This window comes from Podarcis melisellensis (assembly GCF_964234715.1).
Source record: "Podarcis melisellensis genome assembly, chromosome: 1".
In the NCBI taxonomy this organism is placed as follows: domain Eukaryota; kingdom Metazoa; phylum Chordata; class Lepidosauria; order Squamata; family Lacertidae; genus Podarcis; species Podarcis melisellensis.
In genome coordinates this window covers 10,729,029-10,745,571 of record NC_138528.1, presented here as the reverse complement: position 1 = coordinate 10,745,571, position 16,543 = coordinate 10,729,029, and the positions used below count along the sequence as shown (strand labels likewise).

General features: G+C 45.5%; 1 protein-coding gene across 1 annotated transcript in view; it reads right to left on the bottom strand.

Moving 5' to 3' along the window:
* Positions 1-16,543, bottom strand: part of PPP1R36 (protein phosphatase 1 regulatory subunit 36) — a gene marked incomplete at its 5' end in the record, with an annotated part of 69,582 nt that overhangs the window by 9,808 nt on the left and 43,231 nt on the right. Inside the window, 6 exons of the mRNA XM_081927724.1 lie at positions 2,216-2,356; positions 4,363-4,461; positions 5,305-5,371; positions 9,244-9,362; positions 10,629-10,724; positions 13,954-14,018. Of these exons, the coding sequence (XP_081783850.1) occupies positions 2,216-2,356; positions 4,363-4,461; positions 5,305-5,371; positions 9,244-9,362; positions 10,629-10,724; positions 13,954-14,018 (587 nt within the window). The remainder of the gene's footprint in view (positions 1-2,215; positions 2,357-4,362; positions 4,462-5,304; positions 5,372-9,243; positions 9,363-10,628; positions 10,725-13,953; positions 14,019-16,543) is intronic.

Genomic DNA, 16,543 nt, shown 5'->3' with positions numbered 1-16,543 from the left:
TGAAGTCCCTAAGGCGATTGGATGGCGCCTTCCAGCAACTCCTGCAGCCAAGCTGGTGCCAAACGTCTTGCTCTGCTTTCCTTTGAACCACATCATCGAGTCCGAGAGGGGGTGCCCATACACGCTGCCCAGGCTTGTGCCCTGGAGAGGTCACTTGGTGCTGCTAACAAAGTGGTTTGACACTCCATTGTCTCTTGAGAAAGACAGATGTCAACACATGCCCTTTGTACCTGGTCCTTGTTGTTACAACTTCAGGTTCTTGCAAACAAAACCTACAAAATGGATCCAGCAAGCTTGAAGCCTGAATGCCCCTGCTCTAGAGCAACTGGTAAGACTGGCAGGCTTCAGTTTGGGAGCTGTCTTATTGCCTTCTGAACAAAATTGTGTAGCGGTGCTTTTAACAGACACTGAATCTGCAGCAAGCAGAAGGAGATTGTCTTTGTCTCCATAGCATGAAAAGCCTTGTTTGCGGAGTCCTGCGTAGAAAATATCTGCTAAACTCGCAAGAGCAGGCCACACTGGTTTTTCTTCCCGGAGATGGCAACCTTAATGGGAGTGGAAGCAGTGCTGGGAAAGATGTAGTAGGGGCTGCTGTGTTTTCATGGGCTTTGTAAGGTGGCAGTCATCGCAAGGGATTTGGCCCAAGTATTTCATTATTTTTTTTAAGTACTTGCCCCTCCCCTTCATACTGTGACATTCATCCCACTTCTTTGCGTGTTGAGACATTCCAGAGGCACAGAGCTTGCTCAAGTTTCATTTCCTTTGGAAGCAATTGCCAGAACTTCAGTCATGCAATATTTGCCCTTCTTTACAAACGTACGCATTGAGCATAGATGGGGGAAAGTCCGCTGCTCGCACATCAGATCTCCAGGTGAAATAGCCAGCAACCTAAATGTTAAGACTCAGGTCTCTCTCTCCAAAATTACTCAAACTGCCAGCAGCAACTATGGATCATCCTTTGCTAGGAGCGTGGGAATAAAGGCATGCCCCCCCTCCAAGTATTTCCCAGCTATTCAGAAGAGTAAGAGTGCCTAAAAATTAGTTACCACGGAAGCACATTGCCAGATTTGTGCAGTCTACCAGCACACCATTGCCAAGCCCAAAACTCTCCGGCAAGGTATTGCGATAAGGCAGCCGACAGTGGTAGCCCTAATCACAGAAATCTGATAGCAAATAATGTAATGAGTTTTGTTAAGTTGCAACAGCTATTTGCATGCCACCAGATCCTGAACACATTCACCCAGAGGCTATGACTGCTGATTTTAGTTACTTCGAAGGAAAAATGATGAGAATTTTAGCCTGTGATCCTAACTGATGTTATTTTGGAATGTGTCCCACTGAGTTCATTTGGACCTTACGGCCCCAATAATTTTTGCTTAAGACCTTGCACAGATTCCCTGAGTGCAGGTTTACCTAGAAGTTATGCATCCTTACTTGAAAGCAAGCCAAGCCTTCTACTGGGTTAGACCATTGGTTCATCAAGACTACAGAATCATAGAATTATAGGAAGGGACCATGAGGATCATCTTGTCCAATCTCCTGCAATGCAGAAAACTTTGGCCCAATTTGAACCCACAACTCTACCCACAACTGAGCTATCAGCATGTCCTACTTTAAGGTAAAAGTAAAGGTACCCCTGACAGTTAAGTCCAGTCACGGACGACTCTGGGGTTGCAGCATTCATCTCACTCTATAGGCCAAGGGAGCATGTGTTTGTCCGCAGACAGCTTCCGGGTCATGTGGCCAGCATGACTAAGCCACTTCTGGCAAAACCAGAGCAGTGCACGGAAATGTAATTTACCTTCCCGCTGGAGCGGTACCTATTTATCTACTTGCACGCTGATGTGCTTTCGAACTGCTAGGTTGGCAGGAGCTGTCCTACTTTAATTGGCAGCTATTCTCCAGGATTTCACAAGAGCCCTTCTCATGCCAGGAACTGAACCAGTGACGTTTTGCATGCAAAGCAGGTGCTCTCCAGATGAGCTACAACCCTTCCCCACTGAACTCTCTGGGATTTGCTTCCTGGTGAAAATGCTAAGAATCAGGCGGCACATCCCCCTTCAGTTTCCATAAAGGACTCTCAAAGGGCATTGGGTTTTGACAACCCACTCAGAAACCCAAGTTCCCACTTCTTCTGTTTTATTCCCTAGACATCTGCTGCGAAGAGCAGATGGCATTACAGAAAAGCATTTCCTGGGCACAGCCGTTTCCTTACTTCCCACAAGCCATGTGATGCTGATCGGACATTCCCAGCCCGAGGATGAGGATGCAGTACAGCTCGGCCAGGTGCTTTTTGGTCACTGCTAGCTTGATTTGGTTCTCCCGCATCTCTCTCCTTTCCAGGGCACTGGGCTTCCTGTTTCACAAAGAAGCAAGTCATTAAAAAAAGCATTGCACAGAGCACTCTCCCACTCATGGTTAGACGAGCAAGAACACTATGTCTGCACCGGGGAATTCTGACCCAAATAAAAGAAAGCAACAGAAAGATTAGATCATTAAATCATAGGGCTGGAGTGGCACGCCCTGGGACTGCCTAGCAAGACTCTGGTCAGGCAAGCCAGATCCACTATGCCTGGACTATCATTAGTAGGTTAGGTGATACAAAAGAACAGTAGGGTAATTGCAAATAAGGAGCAGGGAGGACCAAGGTGTTGTGTGCTAGAATGTCTCCAGGTAGGTCAGGTGTGGCTAACCTATGGTCCTCCAGAGGTTGTTGATCTCCAGCACCCATCAGACTCAGCCAGCAGAGCCAATAGCCAGGGATGATGGGAATTAAGGAGCAAGCTTGTTTTCTCCTGCTCTGGTGGTAGGACTCGAATCAGTGGCTTCAAGTTACAAGAAAGGAGATTCCGACTAAACATCAGGAAGAGCTTTCTGATGCCAGTGGGACGGTCTATCTCAGGAGGTTGTGGGCTCTTCTTCATTTGAGGTTTCAAAGCAGAGGTTGGATGGCCACCTGTCATGGATGCTTTAGCTGAGATTCCTGCATGGCAGGGGGCTGGGCTAGATGACCCCTGAGGTCCCTTACAACTCTATGATTCTATGAATGTGATCCGACAACATCTTGGATGGCCACACCTTATTGGCCTCCCTCAAGGCTGGGGATCCTCTGTGGCCATCCAGATGTTGTTGAACCACATTCATAGAACCATGTCCCAACACCTAAGGAAGCGTTGGTGGTGATCTAATCTAAATGATCTAGTTTAAGATCTCACCTGGGTCAACACAAAACAAAACAAGTAGGTGTTGGGCCATAAGGCAGCTGCCAATTCAAACAAAAGTTGGTTTGACTCATTTGTTTGACCTGTACTTTGTAAGCTGTCTTTGAAAGGTATTTATATTTTGAAAGGCAACCTAAAAGTCTGTTACAAGGGGAGGACAGTGGGGACAACAACATTATGGCTGAGTTCAATGCAGGAAATAGCTTTCACCTGTTGTGGACTCCCCTGAAAACCCCAGGGAAGTAAGAGGGTTGGTCTCCTTGCAAATACACGAGGGGCAACAGAGGAGAGATACCCAGGCCAAGGCACTAGGTGAAAGTAGGTTTGGGTGCATTTGTGGAGAAAGAAGGGAGAGTTCTGTCCACTTTTCTTCCCCCCCCCCTTTTTTTCTTTAAGAAGTAGAGTTTGGATTCGATATCTTGCTTTATCACTACCCAAAGGAATCTCAAAATGGCTAACATTCTCCTTTCCCTTCCTCCTCCACAACAAACACTCTGTGAGGTGACTGGGGCTGAGAGACTTCAGAGAAGTGTGACTGGCCCAAGGTTACCCAGCAGCTGCATGTGGAGGAGCGGGGAAGCGAACCCGGTTCACCAGATCACGAGTCTACCACTACACCACATTGGCTCTCAGTTCTGTCCACTTTTCAACAGTTCGTGCAACACCCACCACCCCAGCTTCTGCTGGTTTTAGGCCACATCCACCGATGCAGAACTGACCTCAAACGCAGCCGTGAAGGAGAACAGGAGAGGTGGGACTAACCTGAAAATGCTGAGACACACTGACTCAAGTCTCCTTGTGGAGGAAGAAAGTCAGAAACGACCCAGGAAAGAAGGATGGAACCAGTCAGAGGAGACTGAAGAACACTGGGCTCAAATAGCTCCAGGGACTTGACAAGTGTCCCGCAGAATCACAGGAAATGGTCTTGGACTCCCAACTTCAGACTATTCACCCATTAGTCACCTGAGCACTGGCAACTTTCCAAGGTCTTGGGCTTGAGGTCTTGTGGCTTGTGATCTTTCTAACAAGCACAAACCGGGTCTTGAAGCAAAGCACACCCACACTGAATATATAGAGCAATAGCCCTTTCTAAACATGACGGGACTCCGCTTAAGACACACATCCAAGCGATTTTACTCACCCCATGAAAGATTTGGGCTTCATCTCCAAAGCTAATTTTTCCAGATAAAAATTCAGATAGTACAGCAGAGCCATGAGAAAATCATCTAGCTGCCGGCACCTAGAGCAGATTTTAAAAACAGAGCGAAACACCACCTCACCAATGTAAACTTCACAAGGGAGCAGTGGTCTGAGGTCCTTGGATGTGGTCTGAGGTCCTTGGAACAAGGCTGCTGGGGGCAGGGGTGAGTGGGATGCAAATAATTCCAAGCAGGCAAAAACATTGAGCCAGTGAAAGGTGTGGTCTGGGGAGAGGAGAATCATAAAACCTTAGAACTGTAGGGCTGAAAGGCACCCTGAGGGTCATCTAGTCCAACCCCCTGCAATGCAGAAATCTGAAGATGCCCCATACGGAGATCAAACCTGCAACCTTGACATTATCAGCACCACACTCTAACCAGCTGAGAAGTAGCCTGGCAAGTGTTTCAAGGACCACACAGAAAGCCGTGGAGGGCCACATTTGGCCCCCAAGCCTGATGTTCCCCAGCCCTGCTTTGCAACGCTAAAAGCAGCACATATATTAACCCAGATCCCTTATTAATCTCCTGTTGCAGGTGAAGTGCTGACCCGGACAATTCCCTTGCCCCAGGTCTGCTCATATGATTGACTAAGATTTCTGCAACAGCCCCATTTCATACTTAAAATGGAAGTGTAGCGAGAAGCAGCTGCAAGGTTACTTGTCAGAGGATGTGATGGTTGTGATTTCTGACATTTCCCCTCTCACGGAATTGTATATATGCCAAAGATATCTTTCAGAATTCAGGTCTTGATGACACAGGATTTGGCAACCTCCCCACTAACATCTGACTTGGTTTTTACAAGGTGCCGTAAAATATATTTTTCTTTTTTAAAAAAAATGAAGTGAAAACATCCCACTGTGAAATGCAAATACCAAATGGCATACCTCATAACTAAAGAGAAAGAATGGATGCGAAAGGAATCGTCTTCGTGGGCCAGAAACAGGGCAGCGTCTGAAAACATTCAAAATGAAAATTTTAAAAATCTGTAGCATTGCATTCTTGTCCAGCCCTGCAAAGTGTCTGCAAACTATCTCAGAGAAGGTTTTTACATAAATCAAGTTTTGTTTGCCTATATTTTTAAACTAAACTTCCTTCACGGAGCTCAGGGTGGTCCACCCATTTTATTCCCCCCTCTAGCCCTGTGAACTAAGCTGTGAATAAATTACTGTCCCCAAATCACCCAGTGAGCTTTACACCTGGGAGGATTTGAACCCAAGTCTCTCCGGTCCTTGTCAAACTTATGGAAAATCACATTCGCTGAACTTGCTTCCAGTTCTGATTTGTTTTGACCGTTAGGCTTGGCCATGTCGGCAGAATGGAAGATGGCAGGATCCCCAAGGATGTGCTCTAAGTGGAGCTGGCTACAGGCACCAGGCCAGTTGGCAGACGAACTCTGTGTTACAAAAATGTCTGCAAACATGACATTAAGACTGCTAATATCAACCCCACCGTGTGGGAATCCCTTGCAGACAACTGCAATGCCTGGAGACAGACAGACAGGCTGTGAATCCATAGCAGTGACTGGGGGGGGGGGGAATGACCACTGGGAGAAGTGCCGAGAGAAGAAACAACTGGATGCCTTCCTTTGCCCCAGCTGCAACAAAACATGCCTCTCCCATATCGGTCTCTATACCCAAAGCAGGAGCTGTAACTTTCCAACATTTTGACTTCACCCCTCAAAGGCGCACTCCTCCTTTGTCTCCCAAGACAGGCAGATGCCAACAACAACCAGTTTAAGAAAAGGGGCAGAGAAAGAAGGAACTATGCAAGGGGTTGGGGAATAATAATAATTATAATTTATTATTCATACCCGCCCCCCATCAGGCTGAGTTTCCCCAGCGACTCTGGGTGGCTCCCAATCAAGCGTTAAAAACAGTACAGCATTAAATATTAAAAACTTCCCTAAACAAATCACATGGAATCCTAAAACACGCTTACTAAGAACAAATCACATGGAATTCACTTATCTCCAAGTAGACAGGTTTAGGACTGCCCTATAAGGGATTGGTGTAACTTGAGACGGGAGTAAGGAAAACAGCCCATTAAATTTGGGTTGGTTTTATTTGCCCTGCTTTCTTTCACCTTAAGATAACAGCATGCCTCCTTCCAGGGAGAACAGAAGTGGGTGCGGTTTGGGTGTAGGGCTCTGTCAGTAAACCCAGGGATTCTACCTGGAAAACTCTGCCACTGAGTTTGCACCAGGAGATGTGTGGAGTGATGGATGCACGTCACTATTGTGGCAGGCTTGGAGTTTATCAAAGCTGCATCAGGTGTGACCCAAGAGGAATAAGCAAGTCGCCCAGGTCTAGTTTTCATGGAGGCGGTAAAAATGCGTCTGGGTGGTTCACCTTTAGACTGCAGGTGAGACTCACTTGACTGAAAGCTCCTCTGTACAAAAGCAGTCCCTGCATATAGAAATCTACCAAGTCAAGGAAAGGGGCCAAATTAATACTAGGGCTTTTTTTTGCACTTAATGCACATGTTTGTAAAAATACAAATTACATCTATTTTGGTCCTTAATGGCTGTAGGCACATCATGCCTTTGAAGCACATCAAAAGCACACAGACACATCCTTCAAAGAATTCTGGGCACAGTAGTGTGTTAAGGGTTGCTGAGAAATGCATCGACAGTGCCTATAATCCTTTGAAGGGGGAAATGTGCTTAAAAACACACACAGAGTACTAGTCTAGCCTTCTCCTCATCATCTATTTTTCTACATGGAGTGTGGAGGGTTTTTTTCTTCTTCTTTTTTGTATGCAGGAACATTTAATCATGTTTGTTCCCACCTGCAGTCTGCTCTGAAGTGCTATTACCCAGACACGGGGTTTTCCATCTCCGTAAGAACACAGCTTCTTCTAGCACATTTTGACAACTTGTCTACGGTGGATTGACCTATGGGTGGACAGTCTTTCCTGTCCATAAAGATTTCCAAAATCCCAGTCCAAATTTAAGGTCTTGCAACGTTTTTCGAAGCTGACCCAACTTTTCAAAAGAAAAATGCAAGGCAGTCAGTCCTCCTATGGCCATACAATTAGAATGCTAGAGGAAAACAATGCGCTTAGAAATTATTATTACTGTTACAGCTGATTTAGCAATTTATACCACACCTTATTTACAAAGAAATGTAAGGGGGCTTACATGCCAGGCATAGGAAGCTGAAAGGCCACACAACAGAGAAGGATAGGCAGGGAGTTTCTGATGAGAGGGGAAATGCATGCCCACTTCCTTCTCCCTCTCCCTGTATTCTGAATAGTCTGCTCTGGGCAGGCGTATACCTGCAGCACATGAGAATGACTTTAGGTGCACTGCTGCATTCATTGTGCTTACCTGCTCTGCACTTTCCCAAGCATTAACCAGCTCTAGTCAAACAAAAGTGCACTGAAATAGTGCCTTTGTAATACTTGCTTTGTTCGCAAATATACAAAAGCAGCTTCGTATGCCTTCAGGCGAAACCAGAGTAATGTAGTGTTTGAAGGCTCAAGAGTAAAAGCCGAGAGACCCAGGACCAAATTGTTCAGCCATGGAAGACACTGGGTAACCAGTCAGTCTCTCTCTCAGCCTCACCTACCCTGCAAGGCTGTTGTTTTGCTACGCTACCTTGAGCTTCTGGAAAAAAGGTGGGACATGAATGTTTTAATTAGGGTTGCCACCATGTTTCAAACAGGGAAAATCCGGACAGAAAAGTTGTTGAGCATTTTTTGGGCAGAGTTGTTGAGCTTTATTCGCCAGAAACGACACAACCGAAATAGATTGCCATACGTACGGATTTTCCTGGGCATTTTCGCGATTTCCACCCCAGACGTATGGTAGCCCTAGTTACCGTATTTTTTGCTCTATAAGACTCACTTTCCCTCCTAAAAAGTAAGGGGAAATGTGTGTGCATCCTATGGAGCGAATGCAGGCTGCACAGCTATCCCTGAAGCCAGAACAACAAGAGGGATTGCTGCTTTGACTGCACAGCGATCCCTCTTGCTGTTCTGGCTTCTGAGATTCAGAATTTTTTTTTTGTTTTCCTCCTCCAAAAACTAGGTGCGTCTTGTGGTCTGGTGCATCTTATAGACCGAAAAATACGGTAATAAATGTCCCCTCCAGCTCAGTCCCCTATTGTTTCCAATACAGCAAAATGCAGTGCTCTTTGTCTGAGTCTCCCGAGATTCAGACTTACTGCACCTTCTCTGCCCTTCCCATAGGCTCCGATTCCCATCACATCCCAATGGCAGGAGAGACAGAGAAAAAGAGAGGTTTCCAGATGACCAAGTGAAACACTGCCACTCACCAGTCCATTAAGAAACATTTGTCAAACCCTCGGCCACACCTCCATGTGTTGGGCAAAAACCATAATGAAGCCCATTTGTGCAATCCGAGAGAGTAAAATGTTGTAACCAATGCTATGAAGATGCCATTATGAAAGAAGAGGCTGGCACCATGACGCGATATAGAAAAGGAGGTTGCCTTTCTGCCTTCCCCTGCTCCATATGGACTGGAAATCTTGCATGACTCAAGTTATTTCCATGACTGGAGCCTTTCTGCAAAACACCCACTCCCTGTTTGGTCTGTAGCACATAGGACTGCCGTTGCTGGTTCTGTGCAAGACTGTTAAGGTGGACGGTGCTCTTGGCTCCCACAGCTGGAAGGGACAAAGAAACTATTTCTTTGATTTTTATGATTCTTAGGTATGCTGGACACAAGCCATTTAGGCCAAGTAAACAAGTGCTGTTGACTCGAGATGACACTGAGATCAGCAACCCCTGGAACAATCTCAAGGATGGCGGAGAAGATCGATAAGCTGCAACTAACTTGGCAGTTCAGCACCCACACTTACACTTAACGTCTTCTAGAGAAATCAGTTCCTTTTGCAATCGCTTCAACAGCCGAGGAGACTTATCTTCTTGGAGACTTCTCCGTACGGCAAAGATATCTCGGAAAAAAACAGGATCCGGTCTGCAGATAAAATGGAGGGTGGGTAGGACTTGCATTTCATTTAATTGGGCACATGCCAAGGCAACTCTGGAGCTAAACTCTGGGATGTTCTCTTTCCAGGTAACCTTGATTACGTTGAAAACAAAGGCAGAATTCAGCCTTCTATGGGCACATGAAGCTTCCTTATTGGTCTCTCGAGCCTTTAATATCCACAAAGGGGTGGCACTTAGGACATCCACAACACACATTTAAAGCACTGTCATACCACTTTAACAGCCATAGCTCCATTCCCCAAGAATCCTGGGAACTGTAGTTTGAGGGTATTGGGAACTGTAGTTCCAAGAGGAGATTCCTAGCAACTACAGTTCCCAGAATTATTTGGGGGAAGCCCGGGCTGATTGAAGTAGCATAAGAGGGCTTTGAATGTATGGTGTGGATGTAACCTGGAGGGGAAACACTTTGCAAGACGCAGTGATGAAAACGGCCCAGTTTGTGCAGCCGTCTTCCCATCCTACCGATGGCCTGTGGACCCGTTCTTTCTCATAGTTGAGGGTGTGGCTCCTCAAATGATCAATTGTAGCTAAGGCATTATGGGATGCAGGTGCAGAAGAGGGGAGGGGAGATACATCAGATGTATGTATGGTGTACACATCAGCAAAAAAGCAGGCCTGTGATGTTGTGTTGTTATTGTTCCCATTTTACAGACAGGGAAGTGGGGGCAAACAAGCAGCTTGCCCAAACATGTTTGCAGCTAAGCAGGCACAGAGGTGGCCCATGACACTGGGGCACAAAATCCGAAAGGCAACCCTCGTGGCAATGGCAACAATATAATAATAGACCAAATAATTGACCTTTAATGGTGCACTTGAGGCAGGCCACCTCACTCTACCTAGAATGAATTGGAACTCCTGTCTCAAGAGTCACAAAGGAGAACTTTTTAAAACCAATCATTTTATTATTAAAAAATAAATAAATTGGTGACATCGGTGGGATTCCCTTACCATCCAGGTCAGGCTCAGACCATTTCTCAATCTAGCCCAATACTGCCTACCTTGGCAGGCAGCAGCTCTCCAGGATCTCAGGCCTTGGTCTTTGCTGGGGATCAAACCTAGGGCCTTCTGCATTGAGCTATGTTCCATCCCCAAAGGTACGTCCAGTCTCTTCCCCTTCCCTTCCCCAAATACAGGATTTGCGTGGGATTTGAATCCAGGACTTCTTACATCCTTGCCAGGACCACAGACTATAGTCAGGGCATTTCAAGCTCTGCTGATTTTTAAACTGGGTCACCTGTCTGGCGTTTTTGTGGCCGTCTCCTGGAAGTGGATGGTTTTCCCTTTCTTTGACTTTTTCTCCACTTCCTTATCTTCCTCCTTAGGATGAGCACTGCAATACCAAACAGAGGGGGGTTTTCGGTAATGGCAGTGGCAATTCATACAACTACACAGGAAAGAGACCTCACCATGCGTCTCTCAACCACAGAGTGAGCCCAGCAGAGAGGAATGGCAGCAAGTCCAATGCCAGTTTAGGATGCAATCTTGCCCCTGCCCACTATAATTCAGCTAGGATACTTGGTTTTTTTTAATTTTCCAAAGCCCCACCATCCACAACATTTCTGAGTTGATCTGTTCATCCTCCATCCTTAATAATCCCCCCCCCAAAAAAAATGAATACCAAAGGCGAGGGGGAAAACAGGTTCAGGGATTGGACAGGTGGTTCTTTATGACATCACAGCATGCTCAACCAATCAGCGTGGGGTATCTTCTGCTTCAAAATGTTTTCATTTTTATTCTTGCAGAGATTGAAGGAATGGGTATGTTTGGACCAATTGCACTTAGGGAGAGATGAGGCATACTATTAGATGCTTTCACAGCTGGAAAGAGCAGCATCCTGCAAACTCAGGCTCTTTTCAGTTGTCACTTTGTTTACTGTGGAATACCTCTTCTTACCTCCCATCGCTGCCAAGAGTTCTATCAGGCCTGACATTTGCCTCCATTCAGAGGCAAAGAAAAAACATTTCGGTTCCTCCATGCTTTTGGAAAACAAGGATTCTACTTACTAAATTCTTGGCCTAACCTTTTATTGATTAGCACTTTTCTATGGAGTCTTGTCACATGTGTTTCTTGCAGGCAAATAATGTCCAATTGTTCTTTTTTCAAAATATGAAATACTTTTCTGCGTTTTTCTGGAGAATTCCCGCCATTTATGTTCCAACTAAGAAGCTGTAGAGACATCCCGGTCTACTTCTTGGGTATCACAGTTGGGTATCTAATTTGTCGTCCTTTTCCGGAAGCTGTGGTGCCGGGCCGCCTCCAGATGGTATGGATCCTGGTGGTAATCCCGGTGGTGGAGGCCAAGAATCTACGGCTCTCTTTTGGAGGTCCTCCTCGTTGTCGTGTAGGAACTTCTGGTGGTCTTCTGGTGTTTTAATTCTTACCTTCTTTCCTTTATAGGTGAATGACAGACCTTGAGGAAATTCCCACCTGTAAGGGATTGCGTTGTATCTTAACAATTTGGCCAAGTCTGTGTATGTGGCTCTAAGGTCCAGCAAATATTTAGGAATGTCTCTATAAATTTCTGCCCTTTTGCCTTCGACTTCCAGGGATTTTTTAAAGTGTTGGCCTAATATCTTGTCTCTTTCCTCTCTTGTTCTCAAACAAACCAAACAGTCTCTGGACTTATCTTTTTTAACCGATCTTCCCAGTCTGAAGGCCGTCACAATCTTGAAATCTTTATCTTCTTCAACCCCCCAAAATTTAGAAAACAGCTCCGTCAAGAATTTCTCTAGGTTGCCCTGTTCCAACTCTGGGACAGCCCTCAGCCTAAGATTACATTCCTTACTTTTCAGTTCCACCATTGACAGGTAGGCTTGCTGTTCTCCTACCTGTCTTCTCAGAGGTCTTACTTCCCCTTTGATCTCTTCCACCTTCTTGCACGCTTGCTCAGCTTTTTGATTGGCTTCCGCAGCTAATTTGTAGTTCTCCGCCGTAGCTCCTTGCAGTTTCTCAATAGCCTGAGTGTGCTGCGAAACCTGATCTGTTAACTTGCTGATAGTAGATGTAGCTCTATCAATTTTAGATGACTGATCGTCCACCTTCTTATTCAAAAGTGCCAATTGTTCCAAAATTTGTTTCAAGACTGGATCAGTTCCTCCAGCTGCCATTTCTTCTGTAGCAGGCGTTTCAACTTCCTCCTCCTGCGCCGTCAACACAGTTGGCACCGAGGATCTACGATGATGAATCAAGGTTGTTTGGACAAGCTGCCCAGCTCTCTTGTCTTTTTTCTTTTCTTTAGCTTCCTCAGCTAAAGCTTCCTTAGCCTTAGCTGCTCTTGTTTTTGCTGGGCCACTCATTCCCCAGCTGCTGTTCAAGGTCAAATAGTCTTTCAATCCATGAGAAAGGCAAGTCCAGAGTATAAACAATTAAACCACAAAAAATCCCAATAGGATACAGTTCCCAGACCACTATGCCTCCGCAAATCCACTAGGGGGGGTTTTCAAAGGAAAGAAAGTTTCTTTTCCACCAACAAAGCTCCTATTTCAACTGAAATCCCCAAGTTCAGAAAGGAGGATTTCAGAAAGTTCTGTTTCAAATTAGTGCCACAAGGTAACAGAGAGGTTTCGATGACAGTATTAAAGCGATAGTGTATCCATCAATGCAACAGTTTATGTTAAGAGAAAAGTTTCAACAGCCTGACAGTACTCATTTGCAACACTGGCAGTCCAATAACTCGGTTATCCCCTTCAATTCCACATCTCTTCACAATAGGAGGAAGATTCTCTAGCACACTGAACCAAAACATTTATTTCTTCACTCTTTTTCGATTTCTAGAAACACACAGTCTATTAATGCCCCTTCTTACTTCTTTCAAAATCTCTTTTTAACGCTTCAGCCCGCATCGGGTTCTTTGCTTTGCTCCGATTAGCAGGACCGGAAGGCGGACTTCCTGTTACTCGCCTCCCGTTTTCAGCCGAAATAAACAAATTTAAGTTAATCCTTAATCAGTTCTTTGGTACCCCTTACTCACGGGTAGATTGCAGCCAATCTCGATGTTTTTCAAGAAGAAAGGTCGGCGCTCATCAGCAACAGCAGCGCGGCTTCACTTCCGCGAAAAGAGCGATGAACTCACAGCGCCGCTCCCCCGTTCACGATCCGGAGCCTCTTACGAGGTCCCTTCCTCGCTTCTGGGGGGGCTTCTGGCACCCGCCGAGTCCCACGGCCACAGGCTCGCTCTGCCTGCGGTTTATCTGGATGGGTCTCCGCTTCGCCGTAGCGGAGGACCCTTTTTCGCGGAGCCCCTCTTCACTGAGTAAAGAGGACCGCCATTGCCGTTTTGCGCCGCCTCCGGAAACCGGTTCCTCCATGCTTTTGGAAAACAAGGATTCTACTTACTAAAATGTATTGGTTTCATCCTGCTGATTATAATCTGCTATTGTTGGAAATGTCGTAGATTCCATTGGTTTTATTGATTTTAATGGACTCTGCATGGAGGGGGGGAAATCACGATGCAAGGCCAGGCGCTTCATAAACTAGCTCACTGGCAAGTGATACGAAATCACAATAACCACAAACAGAAACGCAACAAAGTCAGACAGAAAGGGACACTGAATCCTTACCATGCAAATTCAAGACTTCGGCTGTCATCTTTCCAGTACCACAAGCCAGGGTTAACTTTCGTGAACTGCAAATGTTTTGGAATACACAAGTACCAAGGAGTTAATTTAAACCATTTCATCATTTTCATGTTCGATTTTCAGTTCCAGAAATCCAGCGAGTTCATAGGCCTGACCGATAAGCCCAATGCCATGTGCTTCTAAAGAATGGCGATTCAATGTACACCCAAAACCAGGGCTGGAACAACCACTGGGACATTATCAAGCAACCTCCAGGGATATTATTTCATGGTATTATTCTTTAAAAAAAGACTGTTGTCGTGAGCCACCAAGCCTTAGAAAGACAACTTTTCCTAAAGGCTTCCACAATATTGGCCACCGGTGTATATAAAGGCCAGTGGTCCATCTAATAATCCTAATCATAATAATCAAGGCATTGACTGAATATTTCCAACTGCCTATTTAAAAACCCCCTTCATGGATCACTGCCTTGCCGTGGCGAAGGGGCTTGAAGAACTCAGAGAAGCTATGAACTATGCCGAGCAGGGCACCCAAGATGAACAGGTCATAGTGGAGAGTTTTGACCAAACGTGATCCACCTGGAGGAGGAACCGGCAAGCCACTCCAGTATCCCTGCCAAGAAAACTCCATGGACAAAGACAACAGGCATATAAAAGATATGACGCTGGAAGATGAGCCCCTCAGGTCGGAAGGCGTCCAACATGCTACTGGGGAAGAGCGGAGGGCAAGTACAAGTAGATCCAGAGCTGATGAAGCGGCTGGGCCAAAGCCGAAAGGACGCTCAGTTGCGGATATGCCTGGAAGCGAAAGGAAAGTCCAATGCTGTAAAGAAAAATATTGCATAGGAACCTGGAATGTAAGAACCATGAACCTGGGTAAGTTGGAGGTGGTCAAAAATGAGATGGCAAGAATAAATATTGACATCCTGGGCATCAGTGAACTAAAATGGACGGGAATGGGTGAATTCAGTTCAGATGACCATCATATCTACTACTGTGGGCAAGAAACCCGTAAAAGAAATGGAGTGGCCCTCATAGTCAACAAAAGAGTGGCGAAAGCTGTACTGGGATGCAATCTCAAAAATGATAGAATGATCTCGATACGAATCCAAGGCAGACCTTTTAACATCACAGTAATCCAAGTTTATGCACCAACTACTTGTGCTGAAGAAACTGAAATTGACCAATTCTATGAAGACTTACAACACCTTATAGAAGTGACACCAAAGAAGGATGTTCTTCTCATTATAGGGGATTGGAATGCTAAAGTAGGGAGTCAAGAGATAAAAGGAACAACTGGCAAGTTTGGCCTTGGAGATCAAAACGAAGCAGGGCAAAGGCTAATAGAGTTCTGTCAAGAGAACAAGCTGGTCATCACAAACATGCTTTTCCAACAACACAAGAGACGACTCTACACATGGACATCACCAGATGGACAGCATCGAAATCAGATTGATTATATTCTCTGCAGCCAAAGATGGAGAAGCTCTATACAGTCAGCAAAAACAAGACCTGGAGCTGACTGTGGCTCAGATCATCAGCTTCTTATAGCAAAATTCAAGCTTAAACTGAAGAAAGTAGGAAAAACCACTGGGCCGGTAAGATACAATCTAAGTCAAATCCCTTATGAATACACAGTGGAAGTGGGGAACAGGTTTAAGGATTTAGATTTGGTGGACAGAATGCCTGAAGAACTATGGATGGAGGCTCGCAACATTATACAGGAGGCAGCAATGAAAACCATCCCAATGGAAAGGAAATGCAAGAAAGTAAAGTGGGTGTCCAATGAGGCCTTACAAATAGCGGGGGAGAGAAGGCAAGCAAAATGCGAGGGAGATGGTGAAAGATACAGGAAATTGAATGCAGATTTCCAAAGAATAGCAAGGAGAGACAAGAAGACCTTCTTAAACGAGCAATGCAAAGAAATAGAGGAAAGCAATAGAATGGGAAGAACCAGAGATCTGTTCAAGAAAATTGGAGATATGAAAGGAACATTTCGTACAAAGATTTCCATAATAAAGGACAAAAGTGGAAAGGACCTAACAGAAGCAGAAGACATCAAGAAGAGGTGGCAAGAATACACAGAGGAATTATACCAGAAAGAAATGGATGCCTCGTATACCACAGGTAGTGTGGTTGCTGACCTTGAGCCAGACATCCTGGAAAGTGAAGTCAAATGGGCCTTAGAAAGCACTGCAAATAACAAGGCCAGTGGAAGTGATGGTATTCCAGCTGAACTATTTAAAATTTTAAAAGATGATGCTGTTAAGGTGCTACACTCAATATGCCAGCAAGTTTGGAAAACTCAGCAGTGGCCAGAAGATTGGAGAAGATCAGTCTACATCCCAATCCCAAAGAAGGGCAGTGCCAAAGAATGCTCCAACTACCGCACAATTGCACTCATTTCACACGCTAGCAAGGTTATGCTTAAAATTCTACAAGGAAGGCTCAAGCAGTATGTGGACCGAGAACTCCCAGAAGTGCAAGCTGGATTTAGAAGAGGCAGAGGAACCAGAGACCAAATTGCAAACATGCGCTGGATTATGGAGAAAGCTAGAGAGTTCCAGAAAGAC